A 17,833-nucleotide genomic window follows, 5' to 3' on the forward strand; every position below is an offset into this window, starting at 1 on the left:
CAGGGATTTCTACCACTGTAATAAAAGTAACGTTATAAAGTTTTATGCAAAATATGCCGAAATTAACTGTGACTGAGTAGTAAAGCACGTGTTATTACACGGAAAGTTTGGATAAAGTCCTCAAAAGTGCGCTATTTGATAAACAAAAACGGGTTATAACCGTTAAAGACTTTACTTCCGGCATCAACGTGATGACGTTGAGGAGAAATGGGCGTGGTTTTGTCGACCGGGCCCATTGCGGAAGTAGCGGTCATGTGATCAGGTGATTTGTTTGTGGCAGTGCAATGAGAGAGAATGAGCAGAAAAACAATCATTTTTGTTTTTTTATTCATTTCGTTACGTGTCCTTGTTTGCTCGGCTGATCAGAACTACTTTATAGATGACAGTGGTGGATTTGGACGGACTTTTGATGGCATCGGGGGTTTGAGTGGTGGTGGGGTAAGTGGGACTTTTATTGGTGCTTTCACTGAAAGCTGAAAGTCTGTATTATATGATCTGTGCATTTTTATTTGGACTTTACTGTAAAAATATAAGAGGCATAATTTTTTTTTTTTTATATTCCCAATTTCAAGAGAAATGGCACACTTTTGCTTCCTGATTATGTCATACTACTCAAGTTCCTTATTCAAACACATAGCACATGTAGAATCATCTATATTAAATACTGTGTTTATATGTTATCCTAGTTTGTTTGTGGTGCATATATTGTATGCATTGGCATTCATGTCCTTGCATGTGCACGGATATTGTACACAAAAGGTAAACAACGAGAGGTATTTATGTTTATATTCAATTTAAACTGGAAGGGAAATCCCACTAGGTCTATTTAGAGCAGAGTTTCAGGGTTGGTGTTGATAAGCGTGATCGTTGAAGCTTTGGAAGCTGATCTGTTCGAGCAGAGATTACACATGAGGAGGAGGAGGAGGAGGGGGTGAGAGAGAAAAAGTGCTGCTGCATCACTCTCTTTAGGTTAGACATTAAGTCAGGGCTAAATGATTATCACCAGGGTGATATCATGTAGGGTGGAGTTTTCCGTGAAGATGTTATATACTTTTTTTTTTATTAGTATCGGTAGCATGGAAATTCTTATAATAATATATAAATATATAATAGTTCACTGTGATTAACTTGTTCGCAGGCAACGTCTCGCCTACTCGTTAACTATGCAGAACCGTACAGGAGTCAAATTCTGGATTACCTTTTCAAGGTAAATGCTCTGACCTGTGTGTAATATGTGAGTCATTCTAACAAAAAGTAAATATCAGTAACGTCCTCCTGTATTTAAAAAAAAAAAAACTTTATTATTTTTTTTTTTAGCCCAACTTTGGAGCTTCTTTACAAATCCTAAAAGTTGAAATTGGAGGTGATGCACAGACGACAGGTAGGTTTCCAGACGTTGTGTGTGGTCAAAGAACTCAAATGATTCGGAGATGAGCTGCAGGAAAGGCATCACATCGCCACGCTACGTTGTATTGTTTTTCCCTCCAGACGGTACCGAGCCGTCCCACATGCACTATCCGAACGATGAGAATTATTTCAGGGGATACGAGTGGTGGCTGATGAGAGAGGCGAAGAAGAGGAATCCTAACATCACCCTGATAGGTGGATTACACTTTAACGCTTTGGTCACTGCGATCAGGAATTACAGGAATGTTTTATATACCAGTTTATGATATTATCACAATGTTGTAAAAATTGTAAATATATTCTGCCGTGTTCTGCTTTTGAGAAGTTCGTCACTGATGAGTCAGTGGATCTGTTCTACCGATCATATTCAGGGGTGCCGATATTTATGCTTTCACTGTCGCATGTACATTTTTGACCACTTGTTACGCGGATAATGATGAGGGAGACACCTGAAAATGTGCGTTTTTCCTTCTTCAGTTAAGGCAGCGCTTAAGCGTGAATAAAACTCACCTGTTGGAAAAGCCAGTTCACTGAAGGGGAAAGGACATGGGATGTGAAAAAATTAATCACTGTTCAATGCAGGAATAAAAAAATTAAAAATGTCCAGGGGTGGAGCTGGATCTGACCCGAGTGCTCCTATAAGCCTACACAATTCTCTAGAACGCAAAACAACACATTGAACATACTCATCCTGCCTGAATCACACTAGACCCTTTAGACGTTTTGGCTCGACTCCGCCCAGCTCCGGTCATGTAGGAGGAGCTAGATGAGGTCCGATTCCACCCCATCGACTTTTTGTTCTACAGTGAGGGGTATTTATAAAAAAAAAATTTAAAAAAAAGTTTGTGTCAACATTATCTAGCTAAACTTTAACTCGTGCATTCTAATGTGAGCCAATAGAAAACAAGTGGGCGGGACTGTGGTCATTTTGGACAGTAAAAGCAGAGGGGCTGCTTGTTATGTGCTTTCAAAAGATCGAAATAAAAGTGTGAGGAGCATTGCGATAATGTACATCTGATTACCGATACCCGTCCGTGTAAAGTAAACTAAACTGTCTACGCGTGATGTTTGAAATAGTTAAATATGTCTGGGTATTGGTGTGATGTAGGCCTGCCGTGGGCGTTTCCTGGATGGGTGGGCCATGGGGAAAACTGGCCTTATCACTTTCCTGATATTACCGCAACTTATGTCGTGTCCTGGATTATTGGAGCGAAGCAGTACCATGACCTGGACATTGATTATGTTGGGGTAATTATTATTATTATTATTATTATTATTATTATTATTATTATGAAATAATTAGAAAAGCTGAAATTGAGTACACTGCATTGTTGTACTTATCTGTAACTGTATTAACGATGATGACTGGGTTACTTAAAAAAACATGGCCGCTATCAGCCAATCAGATTTCAGAAGGCATTTCACATTGTTAACAATGAGCTGCCACGAAGAAACCTGAACAGTATGTTAATCTATAGACTATGTAACATCCTTCTGCTTATTATTAATATTAGTGTTAGTATTATTGTTATAGCATTTTATTTTTAACTTTTTTTTTATTTTATTTTTTATACCCAGATATGGAATGAAAGGAGTTTTAACAGCAAATATATAAAGGTAAGCAGCTCGCTGTAATTCCGGTCGCGTATCTACTCTAGCAGCAGCGTTTGTGTGGATCGTCATACAGTTCTCGTATGAGGTATAGTTGACCCCGGCACCTTGTCGTGAGAAAAGTCCTCTTTAGATTTTGTCAGTAGTCGTACGAAATGCTTTTCCCTCCTCTCCTGTGCTGTCGCGTCACTAGATCCTGCGCTACACTCTGGATAAGAGCGGTTTGGAGCGAGTCAAAATCATCGCCAATGACAACATGTGGGAGCCAATAACTCTCTTCGTCCTTCTGGATCCTGAACTCAGGAGTGCTGTGGATGTGCTTGGGTATAATACACGCACTCCCACATTATCGTCTTGATAAACACATGGAGACGTAAATAGAAGATTCTTTTTGAATGTTGAAAGGAAACCAGATCGTCGGTAAGGTTGAGCTTTACTTTAAAGAGATGTTTATTTAGCGTTTCTGGAAGGAGTCTCCGGTGTCAGTGGTTTGGAACGGTCTGACGACACAGCTGTGTTTAGTTGAGAATTTGATCCTCAAATCTTAAAGCGGGGGGGAAAAGTCAAATGTGCCAGGAAATAATGGCCTGATCCATGTCTCCATGTCACCACCATTTTATATGAGGAAGGTGTGTCTTTTGAGCCATATAAGAACTTCGAAGGTTTCTAAAGTGAATGATGTTATCTAGCTGCCTCACAAAAATCACATGAATGTCCATATATTGACTCGTAAACTATATGGACTCTAAAACATGCCTCCTGTGCTGTTCTGTGCAGTGCTCACTATCCTGGAACGGTCACAGTACCTGAAGCCTTGGTCCTGGAGAAGCAGCTGTGGTCCTCTGAGGACTACAGCACCTTCAACGATGATGTAGGAGGGGGCTGCTGGGCGCGAATCCTCAACCGGAACTACGTCAACGGCAGGATGTCTGCGTACGGCTGCGTTCTTAGATCTTATTCTCGCATCCTGGTAGCGAAGCCAAACAATCGCATTGTACCTTTTCCTTGTAACTAGTGCCCTCTAGTGGACTGTGTTTCAGGTTCATGCTTCAGGTTCATTTCAGAACAGCTGTCGCATGTAATATGAGTGAGCACGCAATAAAATGTTTATGGTTTGGGGTTGATTTTAAATAATAACACCGATTCTGTTCGTGTCTTGTTAGCACCATTTCCTGGAACCTGGTGGCCAGTTACTATCAGGATCTTCCGTTCGGGAGAGATGGTCTGATGACCGCTCAAGAGCCATGGAGTGGAAATTATGTCGTGGAATCCCCTATTTGGATAACAGGTGTTTTAGTATATACACTTTTATTGAAGAGAAAATGACAAATGAAAGAGCATGTCTTTGTCGCTTAAAACAAATATTCCTCTGATCGGTGAAATGCTATCTTCTAGCACACACTACACAGTTTACTCAGCCCGGATGGAAATATCTGCGGACTGTAGGCCACCTGACACACGGTGGGACTTACGTAGCTTTGACGGATCGGAACGGAAACCTGACTATAGTAATCGAGACCATGGTAAGATTTTCTTTCCAGGAGGTTTTGTAATTTACCTTAACTTGTTGGAAATGCATGATTTATTTATTTATTTATTTATTTATTTATTCATTTCCGTCTTGTCTGTTCTCCAGACTCACGATCACTCCGTGTGCATACGGCCTCCCCTGCCTCACTATACCGTCACGCCGCAGAAAGCGACCTTCTCTTTGAAGGGAACATTTGTACGTATGATCAAACGTTCGATCATCCGCGTCACGTCTTTGACTCGCGTTCTCGTTTTAATCTCGGAATTCTGTTCCGCGTGCAGGCCTCGGTCGGTGAACTGCAAGTGTGGCATTCGAAGTTCGATTTCGAGACGAAAAAGCCGGTCTTCTTTCAAAGTCTCGATCCTGTAAAGGTAAATTTATATTAAGTCAACACCAGTAATAAATAGTTTTAAAGGGATGGTTTGGTGGTGAAAATATCGTCCAGTTTCCCTCCTCTTTCTTCTTCTTTACTTTTGCACTGGAGCTATGAGACTAATATACAGTCAGCTCCAGAATTATCGGCACCCTTAACCTTATCTTATCTTATCTATTTATTTATTTATTTTTAACACGTCACACTTCCTAGCAGCCCTAGAAATACTTATCAGCAAAATATAACCGAAATGTAATGCCGCTGTTTATATTGTACTATGAACTATTGAATATTTTGCTTCATGTACAATTTATTTGTTATATTGCTCTTTATTTTTGACCCTGTTTAAGCCAAATTCCCGTTGGTCATTCCTTAACATGATGAAATAATACGAATAAATTTTTTTTTTTTTAAATCTTTTTTAATAGATTTAATTAACGGTATCTCATATTTTCAGTGTGGGATTCAACTAATCAAGGACACAGACCATCTCCCCCCACCCCCCACCCTTATAACTGTCCCCTGCTGCATCTTTACCACGGGTGCCAATAATTTTGGAACTGACTTTAGCTAAGAAATACTGGAAGTCTGTCTCACCCAAAAGCTTTGTGATGTGGTCTAGGATACGGTGGTTATCTTTGACCACGAACAAAACTTCATAATGTAGCCTGACACTGTAACGCTGTAGAGGCGGCCATCTTGGATAATCGTTTTTTTTGTTTTTTTTTCCCCTCCTTAGTACAATTTTGTGTTGCTTCACCTCGGCCTCGTCTCCAAAAATTTTAAATTGTCCCAAAAAGCTGAAAGTCATACAGATGATGATGTGGTTCAACTTGCTATTTAAGCTTAGATGTTTCTTAATGATATATGATATATTTATGGACGAGAGAGACTTTTGCTGCTTGTTAGCTACAGCCGTGTAGATCCAGTGCAAATCTAAAAAAAGCTAACGAGTCCAGACACCAAACAAGTCTTGACTATTTATATTTGAGGATTTTCCAAACCTACTTCATTTACTTATCAGTTCAATAAGCTTTGTAGATATAACGTGCTGTTTTGAAATCTCACCATCGCAGGTATCTAATGGGACCTTCAGCTTGGACCTTGATGTTGACGAAGTTTACACGTTAACCACCGTTACCACAGGATATAAAGGGAGTTATCCAGAGCCTCCTCCCTCCGCTCCCTTTCCTAAAAAATATTCAGATGACTTCACTGTCAGTACGTGGTCGTGTCTTTCTCCTGTTCGGTTCTAGCTTTGCATACAAATCCCTGTGTCATAGAAGCACGTCTCGGCAACTGGGCTTGGGTTTATCACGGCAATTTTACCAACAAGTCCACCAAAAAGTCGGTTCCTATCATCACTATGACACTATGAGTTCTAGCTTTTCCTATATTATAAAGCGCTGATACTGGAGACTCCTTCCAAAAAATGTTACATAGCTTCCAAATCTTCCAAAAAAAAAAAATTCACCATATCAGCAGTTTTCTTTGTTGAATAACAAATGTTTTAAGAAATCCGTTTATCACCACGTGCCGCGTTCACCGTCCAAGTCCCTGTGAAAGAGCTGTTGCTATGGAGACATTTTCAGGGTTGGAAAGGTAGCGTGCGTAATTCGAAAGTGCGTTCTTCCTGCCCTCTTTCTAAAAGGAAAGCCGGAGTTCTCCGAGGCGCCGGACTTTGCCGATCAGACCGGAGTGTTCGAATACTTCACGAACCTGACGGACACCGGCGCTCACGGTCACACGCTGCGTCAGGTGCTCACTCAGCGGCCGATCACGTGGGCGGCAGATGCAGATCAAACCATCAGCGTCATCGGAGATTATAGCTGGTGTGTACTGGGATGGTTTTATTCCTCTAATACCAGAGCAGTTTAGCTCTAGCTTGCCACCTGATTGGTCAAAAATCTTTGACTCGAATACAGTCAAAAACACCCCACCCCAAAAAGAAGCCCCTGATGTTCGGAAGAACTTTCTCTTTTGCAGGCAGAATATGAACATCTCGTGTGACGTCTACATGGAGAACGAGTACACCGGAGGTGTGTTTGTGGCCGCGAGAGTGGATAAAGGAGGAGGATCGGTCCGGAGCGCACGGGGAATCTTCTTCTGGGTGTTCGCTGATGGAACGTACAAAGTCACCAATGACCTGAGTGAGCTGAGGGGGGAAGGGGTGGGGAAAGCATTTCGCTCTGATCGTATAGGTTTCTTTATAAATGGCTTTTCATCACGTTTTAGAATTCGAATGCATTTGGATACGCTTAGCCAAAGTCACTCAGGTCTGATTTGAAAAGATCGGATTTGCGTGTCTATACAATTCCAACACAAACAAACGCGTATGCTCTTTCAATCTGAAAGGTGGAGAAAGCGTCCTGGCCGAGGGGCTGTCCGGAACCAGAGCTCACGTTTGGTACACTCTGACTCTGAACGTCCAGGTTTGTTGATTTGTTTTGTGTATTCATTAAAAAACACACACACACACACACAAAGAATCCTAAAATGGAGTATGTGTGTGAGCCTGTGTATATTTTCAGGGTTATTATGCCTCTGGAGAACTGAACGGCTACGTGCTGTGGAAGGACGCCATCGTTCTGACGCCTAAACACGGATGGGCGGCTATCGGCACGAGTGCATTCGAACTGGCTCAGTTTGATAACTTCGCTGTTCAGGCAGAGTAACAACACGACACGGACTAGTCTGCGTTTCCGGTATAGAGCAATAACGGGAGGATTGTCTTGCTCTAAATACTGAGACACTCTGATATTTCTAACAAGGTTGCCTTTAAAAAAAAAAATCCAGTTTGGCGTAGCACTGATGTGGGTACCTCACTGGTGAAGTACTGTTGTGTGTGTGTGTGTGTGTGTGTGTGTAAGAGTGAGTGAGTGATTTGCACTGAAATAGAGGATGTCCGTGGGAGATTTTACAAATGGAATGCCTTAACAAATATTAAAATATCTTGAATGTGAATTTAAAGCTTTGATGTGCGACTTTTTTCCATTTTGATCATGTTTTGGGGTTTTTTCTTCTGGTCATGTGAGAGAAAAGGATAACAATGGCATCAAAAGCATGAGGCGGGGCAGTTTATTAAACTGTAGCTATCTGCTTTTAGGCTAGCACAAGGTTGTTGTATGCAAATTCAACCATTTTGGTGAGGAATGTTTCTTTCGCCATCAACGAGTCCATTCAGTGCATACTATACAACAAAAGAAAAAAAAATCAAGGAAACAATGGATTAAAAAAATTCACCCCACAGGTGTTCTATGGGGTTCGGGTCAGGGGACTGGGATGGTCAGGGCAGGACCTTGATTTTGTGGTCAGTAAACCGTTTCTGTGTTGATTTTGATGATGTTTTGGATCATCGTCCTGCTGGAAGATCCGAACACGACCCGTTTGAATCTTTCTGTCAGAGGCAGTCAGGTTTTCATTTAATATCTGTTGATATTTGATAGAGTCCATGATGCCATGTATCCTAACAAAATGTCCAGGTCCTCTGTCAGAAAAACAGCCCCAAACATTAAAGCTCCACCTCCATATTTAACCGTGGGCATGAGGTACTTTTCCATACGGCTACCTCTCTGTGTGCTCCAAAACCACCTCTGTGTTTATTACCAAAAAGCCCTATTCTGGTTTCATCTGACCGTAGAACCCGATCCCATTTGAAGTTCCAGTAGTGTCTGCACACTGAAGACGCTCGAGTTTGTTTTTGGATGAGAGTAGAGGCTTTTTTCTTCAAACCCTTCCAAACAGCTTGTGGGTATGTCGGTGACTTCAGATTGTAGTTTTGGAGACTTCCTGCCCCCAAGACGTTAACTAACTCCTGCAGTTCTCCAGCTGTGATCACTGGAGATTTTTGGTTGAGACGATTTAGACACGCGTCCAATTCCAGGTCGATTCATAACATTTCCGGTCGACTGGAACGTCTTAATTATTGCCCTGATGGTGGAAATGGGCATTTTCGATGCTTTTCAATAAATCATACACCGAGTTGGCACTAACTTTGGCTGGAATGTGTGTCGTGTTGTTGGAACTCATCCCGTGTGGGAGTGCCTTCAAGGTCGTCTCTTCTGTGGTTCAAAGCATCTGTGTAAATGATTCGTCTGTTGCTCACATGAAGAATGCGACTATCAGTGAGCATTGTTTTAATAGGTAAGTTCAAATACACGTTGTTATAGATATATAGATGTGTGTATACATCCAAGAAACTAAGCCATTATTGTTTATAATAAAGAACAGGAACTTCCGAGAAGTCACTGCGTTTATGTTACTTTAAACTGTAGGCTTGGAAGAATAGAATTGCTCATGATTTTTGTTCTGTTTTTGTTTAAAAAAAAAAAAAACGAACATTGGTGTAATTTAGCATGAGATAAACTGTAATGTTTATAATGTCCAAAGCAGAGAACTGTGTAAAAGGCTGTTACATACAGTATATTTAAGCTAATAAGCTTTTTGTATTATTTTTTTTTTTTTTGAAGGGACACTAGAAACACTGTAACTTTCACCTGTTCCTTCATGAAGGTTACACACTGAACGTTCGGTACTTTCTTAAAACGACAGTTTTGTGAACGATTCAATCCTCCGAATACTCTGAATTTCTTTATTTCAGTGAGCTAACAATGTACTGACATTCGGTGTTGAAGACCTGTAGATAAGTGCAGGTGTTTCCAACCTCTTCTTTCTCAGCTGAACGCAAATGATTAACCTCGCTCTTAAAAATAAAAGTACTTCAGTGGTTCTTTACAGCACCGTGGGTTCAAAAACCATGTTTCATTCTATAGGGTTCTTGAATTGCGCTTTATGGTTCTTTGGAGATGAAGGAAGCTCTTTACGGTTCTTCAGAGCAGTGTATTTGTTCCTCAGGTATCATCCCTTAACAGGTTAAAGTGAACCCTATAAGGTTATTTGTAGGACTGAAAAAGGTTCTCCTGGCAACACTCGTAAGAACCTTACTCTGGTTCCTTAAAGCACTATGGTACAACTGATGGTAACACGGTTCCTTGTGGCACTGCTGTGAAGAACCATTTCTGGGTTCTTTAAAGCAGAAGGTTATCTAAAGAACTTGAGAGTAAAAGGTTCTTTGTGTAACTTAAAAGGGTTCTCCTATGCCATCAGGCTGAAACCCCCCATTTGGTTCTAATTGGAACCTTTTATTTTTAAGAGTGCTGAATGATTTGCCTTAAATTAAATTAAGTACCCCTGGAGGTGTTACATAGCCTGACATAAAGTGAAACCGTTGTTATAAATGGTAAAACTTGATACTTAAATCATGTTACTTTGATATTACTGATAGGTGTTTCTTGCTGCCCAGGTGTGCCCTGTTAAATTGATTCAATTTAATGAATTAATAGCTCTGAACGTCTACATTTGTCGTTAAAAAGGATACGCCAACATGAAGACCAGAGAGCTGTCTATGGGAGAAAAGCAAGCCGTTTTGAAGCTGGGAAATTAGAAAAAAAAATCTATCGGAGCCATTGCACAAGCATTAGGTATAGCCAATGCAACAATTTGGAATGTTCTGAAAAAGAAAGAAACCGCTGGTGTACTGACAACCAGACATGGAACAGAAAGATTGTGAAAGCTGTGTATAGCACAAACGAATACATTTACCTTGCCATTCCAATAGTTACGGAGGGGATTGTAAGTCCAAAAGTTACAGTGCATCAATATGCATGGAAAAGTTAGATGTATTCAGAGTCGGGTTACGCACGTGCTCGAGTTGTTTTTAATCTGGGCTTGCCATTCAGATTATTCAAGGTTGCCAGGTTTGAAGAAGGAAATACGTAGCTGTTTTTTTTTTTTGTTTTTTTTTTCCCCTTTGAAGTTAAATGTAATAAAAGATTAAAGCAATTTAAAAATGATTATATATGAAAGACAAGATGGCCAGCACTAAAATTAACATCTAATGGGAGTCTAGTATATTACCAGTATATTGATGCATGAATTGTCCTAGTTGTTAGGACATTAATCAGATAAATTGTGGTTTCATTTAACAATATGGCCGCCACTCTCATTATTCTGAAGCGTATGAATAGAATACAAGCTAATCGAAGAGTAATTACTTTTTTTTTTTTTTTAGCATCCACAGCTTGGTTGTCGACATGCATCCCTCCACCCGCAGTCACTACAGAGAGGAGATGTGTGTTCTTGGCTAGTCCAGAAAACACTGAATGGACCCAGAGAGAAGGGAACATAAGTGGACTCAGTCAGCACTGTGCCAGAACTAACTGCTGCATGGGTTACTTCCGGCTGGAGAGTGGAGAACCAACGCCTGTCCTTTTAGGTAACAATAATGCCTTTCGCTCAGCCACCCCCCCCCCCCCCCCCATTCGTTTTTGCTCACCTTTGGAAAGCCGATGCGATCATCAGAAGCTAGCTCGAACCTCCTGTTCATTCCACACGATGGGACAAAAAGACGCTTAAATGAGGTTTTAATTTATACCATAGTACTCTTGACACCTTGAATTGGTTGGTGAGAAGGTGTTGATTAACTTTCTATAAGAGTAGTTCTGGCTGCAAACCACAGGTCTATACAGGATGAATGCATTCCTTCTAATCGTAAGAGGTAAAGCTGTACTGTAAGTAACATTGTAAGTAAATATCCGTTCTATATACTTTTGTAAACATCATATAAATCATCTTTGGGATCATGTAATTCCAAGTTTTTCCACAATTCCCATTTCCAAACAAGTTGAACGAAGTTTTAGAGGTTGGTTAAAACTAAAGCCAAGCAATTCATGTTGAGAAATATCCAATAAGCGATACCATTTTATCAGTAATATATCCAAAAAAAAAGTGAGATATTTCACATCAAATTCAACTTGGAAGTTTTTCTCTTCCATATACATCCGTGACTGGTACCAACACGGACATGTCGTCATCTTTATGGACATGATCTTAAAGTTTCAGGGCGTCAAAATTCCAAATTGGAGGTCCAGGTGTCCTGGAGTTTACTGGCTCTTTATATGCACTGTCCCAGGTTAATTTATCCCAAAGACTTGGGTATAGATAGACCACCAACTATCTTCCTGTTGGAATTATGAGGCCTGGTTTATCTTCTCTAATGCTTGATTGATCTTTCTTTCTTTCTTCCTCCCTGTTAAGGTTGTAGTATAATCCGGACCGACTGCCCGAACTTGTCATGCCGTGCATCGATACATTATCCGAACACCATCGGGTGTGTGTGCGGCTCAGATTTCTGCAACGCGAACATCACCTGGAACCAGCAAGCCAAGCAAACTGAATACAAGCACCCTCAGTATACCTCAAGTACTACAGGTATTTTATTTGCATATATACCTTATGCTGTTTGGGAAACATAATAATAGAATCTCCAGTCGTGTTGTCGCCGATCCGGAGAGCATGTACCGGACCGCTTCGCACAACCGTGTACGTTTTTCTTGTGTACATGTATTCAAAAGTCCGGCTGCACATTTTTCAGTACGTTTATGAATACCGTCTGATAAGCTTCAAATCTTCGCAAGTGTCACTTCAGCCCCGTGAAAATGAGAATGAAAATGAAGAGAAAATTCTACGCTGTCTCGGTCTGTATAGATCTCCTGAGTGCCAACGTCGTCATTATTCCTTTTGCCGGAGCTCTGATTCTGTTGTTTTCCCTCATAATGGCACTGAAGTGGAAAAATCTCCATCAGCACTGCAGTAAGAATACAGTTCTTTAAAATGTTCTCATTTCTTTAAAAAAAAAAAAAAAAACAACACCAATGAAATAATAACTCTGTACTATAAATGCCATGATAACAATTGCAACGAAATGTCCTTATATGGTGTTGTAGTCTTTACTTCTGTATATTTTTATAGTTTTATATATAGTTTTTTTTTTTTTTTTTGCGATTGTTACGACCAAAAAAATGCTTGATTTTGCGGCGGGCTTTCTTCAAAATTTGGAGCGCAACTTGCGGAGTCGTACATGTAATTATGTCCAGAAAATAAGTTATATTTCTTCCCTACATAAAGGGTCTGCAACACCTCCAAACACACATGACATCTCCGAGGTAGCTAATACTGACCTGGGCAAACACCTGGAGATGCAAAAGGTAAAGATTCTGCTGAATTATAAGCTCGTTAAATCATCGTTATTAAATCGGCAGTTTTGAGCGCATCGGCGTCATTCGATTTCGATTTCGATGTTTGTTTATTTTGTAGGTAGTTGCTTGCGGCCATTTCGCCAGCGTATGGAGGGGAACGTTCCGGGGATCGTTGGTGGCCTTGAAAGTGTTTCCTACGGCACTACAAAAAGAGTTCACTAAAGAGAGAGATGTGCACAAGCTGCCGTTAATGATGCATTCCGGGATTGTAAGGTTTCTTGGAGATGGAAAAATGGGGAAAGAGTTCGTGCTGGTTTTGGAACTGGCAACCCACGTGAGTGAGGATTATATCTGGGGGGAAATCAAGTCAAGGGTAGTTCTTGACGATTTCACGACCTCGATTTACTCTGTCCTGTCTTCGTTAAGCTGTAAAAAATGTAACTCTCGCAACATGCGAATAATAGGATGTGCTGCATCAAGTGCTATTTTATAAAACACTCAGTAATAAGGGTGGAAGCCGTATTGATAAATTCTACCAAATTGGCAATGATCAATGTGATTCAAGCAGCAATATATTGGCTACTCCTATGAGACGTTTACTTCATTGCATTTATTTCTTCTTTTCTTCTACTTTCTATTATCGTGTCGACGTATTACGCTTGACAACAAAGAGACAAAAAACATCTTTCTTCAGTTCTCCAAATTCTATATGTGTCATTTTCCCCGGTATCCAACGGTAATCTGATGGTGCTTCCTTTTTTTTTTTTTTCAATCTTGTATTTTAGGGTTCTTTGAATGCATTTCTGCGTAGAACGGTGTGTGACTGGGCATGTACGCTAAAACTAGCTCAAACCCTATCACAAGGACTGGCCTATCTGCACACTGACTTGAAAATGAACGGTGAGGAGCTTCAGACCAGTATATTTATCTCATTTTCTTGTCGTCAAGTCCAGAATTATTTAGTACCCTTCATGAGAATGAGCAAATGAATAATGAGTGATATTTTGAGCTAGACATAACACAACCGACCGTGACCACAACTCATTAGTTATCCACCATCCATCCATCCATCCATCCACCTTCTACCGCTTACTCCTTTTCAGGTTTGCGGGGAACCTGGAGCCTATCCCAGGGAGCATCGGGCACAAGGCGGGGTACACCCTGGACAGGGTTATCCACCACCACCACAATTTTAAGGGATTTCAGAAATCAGAAATGGTTCATGGTGAACATGATTCCAGTTATAGCACTTGGTGAAGTTCACGATTCCAGTTGTACTGTAGCTTTAATGGTCTTGACGTTCAGGTGAAGTTCACGGTCCAAGTTGTAGCACTAGCAACGCTTGGTGAAGTTCACGATTCCAGTTGGAGCACCAATAAAGCTTTATGAAGTTCCAGATTCCATCTGTACTATACCTTTAATAATGATAACGTCCAAGTGAAGTTCATGAGTCCAGTTGTTCTGCTAATGAGGTTTGGTGAAGTCCATGATGTGAGTTATAGCTGAAATAAGGCTTGGTGAAGTTCAGGCACTGCATTTTGTGGATTGCTCCTGGAAGGTGCAACCTCTTCAGACATTTTAAAATTTAACCATCCACACGTTCAACTAAACGGTGCAGTTTTGAAAACGTGATCTTCGCCTCCTGCCTCGCTTGGTGACAAACTCTCACCTCTGAATTATACAATCATTTCAAGGTGCCAATAATTCTGGACTTGACTGTACTCTTTGTATCCCAAATACATGTTTTGTTTATTTCACTCGTCTTGTAGGAGTCTATAAACCAGCGGTGGCTCATTGTGATCTCAGCAGCAGTAATGTTCTGGTGAGAGCTGATGGTTCTTGCGCTCTGTGTGATTTTGGATGCTCCACGGTGCTCCACCGCCAAGCACTGCAGGGTTATTCCGGCATAGTAGAGGTTTGCTTCACTTCTACGTTATCTAACCATATGTTCTGATCTTGAACTCGTTCTTAACCCACGTGATCTGCTTAATGAGGTTCAGTCCTTACGAGTATAGACTAGGGTTACTAGGCATATCGGACAAAATCTGGACTCATGAGATTATTGTATGCAAAGTGAGCGAGTATTAATTCAGGGTCGCATAGACTAGTCAACGAGTACATTCTCTGGTCACCGGACAGTAAAGAAATGATTTAAGACGTTAAAGAAACCTCCCAAGCACTGCTTGCATTCTCCATCTAAAGGAAAGCCGCTCATTGAGCTGTAAGCAGGACTCTAAGCAGTTGACGGACATGAGCTTCCATGCTGCGCGCGCTCACGTCCAGAACGAATGTATTTCAAGAACTGGTCCATGGTAAATAGTATATGATACACAGGTTTATATTATGCACAGATTTATTTCTTTTTTTTGATGCTGGAAATGTCATTTACAACCTGTATATGTCTGTTAATTGCTGTGAAGTTCACTTTGACCCGTTATTTGCTGCTCAGCATTTCATCGGACTAATAAAATAGCCTAAAAATAACGGAGTCCCGAATCATTTTTGTCGCTAAAACTACGGAAAAGATGACGAATTTTTTTTTTTTTTTGAATGAGAGAAAATGGAATCCTAAGCATGTCCTCTTGACACTTGGCAGGGTAGAATTCAGATGGGGACTCTGCAGTACATGTCACCTGAGATCTTGGAGGGATACGTTAATCTGAGCAGCGGTCGCTGTTTGCTGCAGGGAGATGTGTATTCCTTTGGACTACTGCTCTGGGAGTTGCTGATGCGTTGCTCTGACCTCTGCAAAGGTATAAATTTGCATTTTTTAAAATAGATGCAGATAGAAAAGGAAAAAAAAAAATGCTTTGAGGACCATCTAAATTCAGTTTATACAGTGGACAAATACTGAGACAATGACTGCAGGGGTGGAAAAAAAAACACAGAAGACAGATGCCTTGGTCGTTTTTAGTGATGCCACAAAGCAAAATACTGCAGGTGTTAATTCAACACTGTGGATTTTACTGTGTACAAAGTGTGTAGCTGCTGAAATTAAAAACATTGCTCTCTGGAAGATTTTAGTCAATTCAAGAAGGCCTGATGGTCATTTCATCAACTGGTTATCTAAAACAGCCTAATTAATTATATTACTGTATTACCGTAAATACAACAAACGTGGAAAATGCTACCTACAGAACATTCCGGACACGTTTTTCTAAGTTACTGAGCATCTGACGCTTTCATGCAATGCATCATTTCTAGGTTCTCCTGTTCCAGAACATATGCTGCCGTATGAGGCGGAACTGGGACGCAGTCCTTCCCTTGAAGATCTTCTTACGTTTGTGTTGGAGAAAAGATTGCGTCCAACTGTACCTCATTTGTGGGCCAGAATCTCCCAGGTACAGTACACAGCAATATTTATGCACGGGAAAGTTAGGCATATTCAGAATCTGGTTACGCAGCCACTTAAATCAGTTTTCTGACGACTAAAATCACCCGTGTGTAGTTCACGCCACCGAGGTTGACAGATTTTTCTCGACTACGTGTGTCTGATCTGGTGGATTTTTTTTCTTTTTCGATATTCACTGCCTTTAAGCCTGAAAACAACTGGAGGATCGCACGTTTTCTTTTCTTTTTTAAATAAATATCATCAGTTGTTTCACTATGAATAGTTGTACTGTGAGACCAGTTTTGACTGCTTCGCCTCCGTTTTGCAGGGACTGCTTCTCCGTGAGCTCCTTGAAGACTGCTGGGATCACGATGCCGATGCAAGACTCACAGCAGAGTGTGCGGCCAACAGATTAGCTTCTTTAAACCTCTGATTCTGCTTTGTAAAAACCCAACGTGTGCAAATGTAATGTTGGCGAATATTAGGTTCGCTGATGAACTGATACTAGTGAGTGTGACGTGTAGCACATTTCTGTGAGCGTTTATATTCGCTTATATAAAGAATATCATCAGGTCAGGTATTTTGCTTTTAATCTCTGCAAAACACTCACCGTTTCATATTAACACAAAAATCCAACGTAGAATTAGCGGAGGTGTTGGTGCATTTACTGGATCCAGATTTCCAGAATGCAATGCAGCTTATGCAGTACGGTTTCTCGAAGCTTCTTCAGACGCTTCTTCACGCCGCTTTGCTCGATGTTCTAACATTACTGGAGCTACTGGGTGCGTGGTCCTCTGCTGCCTTTACTCTGCGAGGATCTTCTGATTTAATATCAAGGTCGTGGTTCAAGACACACACCGCACGCCGTGTCCAGTGTCACGTGATCTTCATGGTGTAACGTCTCTGAATGCAGAATAAAGAAATAACCCTCACTGCTTTGCCGTCTTTTCATTCATTCGAAGTCATTTTAATACCGTTCAAATCGAATCGAATAAAAACGACCCAAACATCAATTCCATTTTCGAGCTGCAAACGAAGAAGTTGAGGATCACGGTGAATCTATGAACACTGGGTGTGAAGCGGGAACGGCGGTCCAATGCAGTACACTTTCATACACCTATATGCATAAAAGTGGTAAGTAGCTATAGAGTTCACTAACAGGCGTGCGTTTGGAAGGTGGGAAGAAACCAGAGAACCCAGTGGAAACCCACACGGGGTAAATATGGGAAAACAAAACCGCAACTTCACAGGATTGACGTAGGATTGACCAAATAGTGTGATTTATATTTATATATATATATATATGTGTGTGTGTGTGTATATGTGTATATATATGTATATATGTGTGTGTGTGTGTGTGTGTGTATATAAAGTAAAGGCAGACAGGAAATTAAGTCTGTTTCTTTCTCTTTGTTATGTAAGACGACGTTTGTCACACAGTCCCAGCGGAAGTCGTCTCCTTTCGAATCGAATCTGTTTCTCTTCATTTTGAAGAATCGACTCCGAAGCTTCTGTCCACTTAATGCTTGGAATCAAAGAATCGA

General features: G+C 40.8%; 2 protein-coding genes across 5 annotated transcripts; both read left to right on the forward strand.

Annotated features, from left to right (window-relative positions):
- The first annotated feature begins 225 nt into the window (after positions 1–225).
- galcb (galactosylceramidase b) lies at positions 226–7,892 on the forward strand. Its single transcript, XM_017475783.3, has 17 exons — positions 226–438; positions 1,139–1,207; positions 1,318–1,381; positions 1,489–1,602; positions 2,516–2,655; positions 2,986–3,024; positions 3,212–3,342; positions 3,796–3,951; positions 4,182–4,306; positions 4,414–4,541; positions 4,655–4,744; positions 4,831–4,920; positions 5,999–6,143; positions 6,574–6,754; positions 6,909–7,072; positions 7,278–7,354; positions 7,454–7,892. The coding sequence occupies exons 1-17, from the start codon at positions 295–297 to the stop codon at positions 7,595–7,597; spliced, it is 2,001 nt and encodes a 666-aa protein (XP_017331272.1). The 5' UTR covers positions 226–294; the 3' UTR covers positions 7,598–7,892.
- Positions 7,893–7,990: 98 nt separating this feature from the next.
- LOC108269781 (anti-Muellerian hormone type-2 receptor) lies at positions 7,991–17,307 on the forward strand. Of its 4 annotated transcripts, XM_017475788.3 has the most exons (11): positions 7,991–9,065; positions 10,993–11,196; positions 12,018–12,191; positions 12,468–12,572; positions 12,888–12,967; positions 13,077–13,292; positions 13,744–13,858; positions 14,728–14,873; positions 15,555–15,711; positions 16,163–16,299; positions 16,618–17,305. In XM_017475788.3, the coding sequence occupies exons 1-11, from the start codon at positions 9,035–9,037 to the stop codon at positions 16,720–16,722; spliced, it is 1,470 nt and encodes a 489-aa protein (XP_017331277.2). In that variant the 5' UTR covers positions 7,991–9,034; the 3' UTR covers positions 16,723–17,305. The 4 variants fall into 4 exon arrangements, with proteins under 4 accessions (XP_017331277.2, XP_017331276.2, XP_017331278.2 ...); XM_017475787.3 differs by lacking the exon at positions 7,991–9,065 and having other exon boundaries at positions 9,115–11,196; positions 16,178–16,299; positions 16,618–17,307; XM_017475786.3 differs by lacking the exon at positions 7,991–9,065 and having other exon boundaries at positions 9,120–11,196; positions 16,618–17,306.
- Positions 17,308–17,833: the final 526 nt, after the last annotated feature.

Source organism: Ictalurus punctatus, chromosome 9 (genome assembly GCF_001660625.3).
Source record: "Ictalurus punctatus breed USDA103 chromosome 9, Coco_2.0, whole genome shotgun sequence".
Classification (NCBI taxonomy): domain Eukaryota; kingdom Metazoa; phylum Chordata; class Actinopteri; order Siluriformes; family Ictaluridae; genus Ictalurus; species Ictalurus punctatus.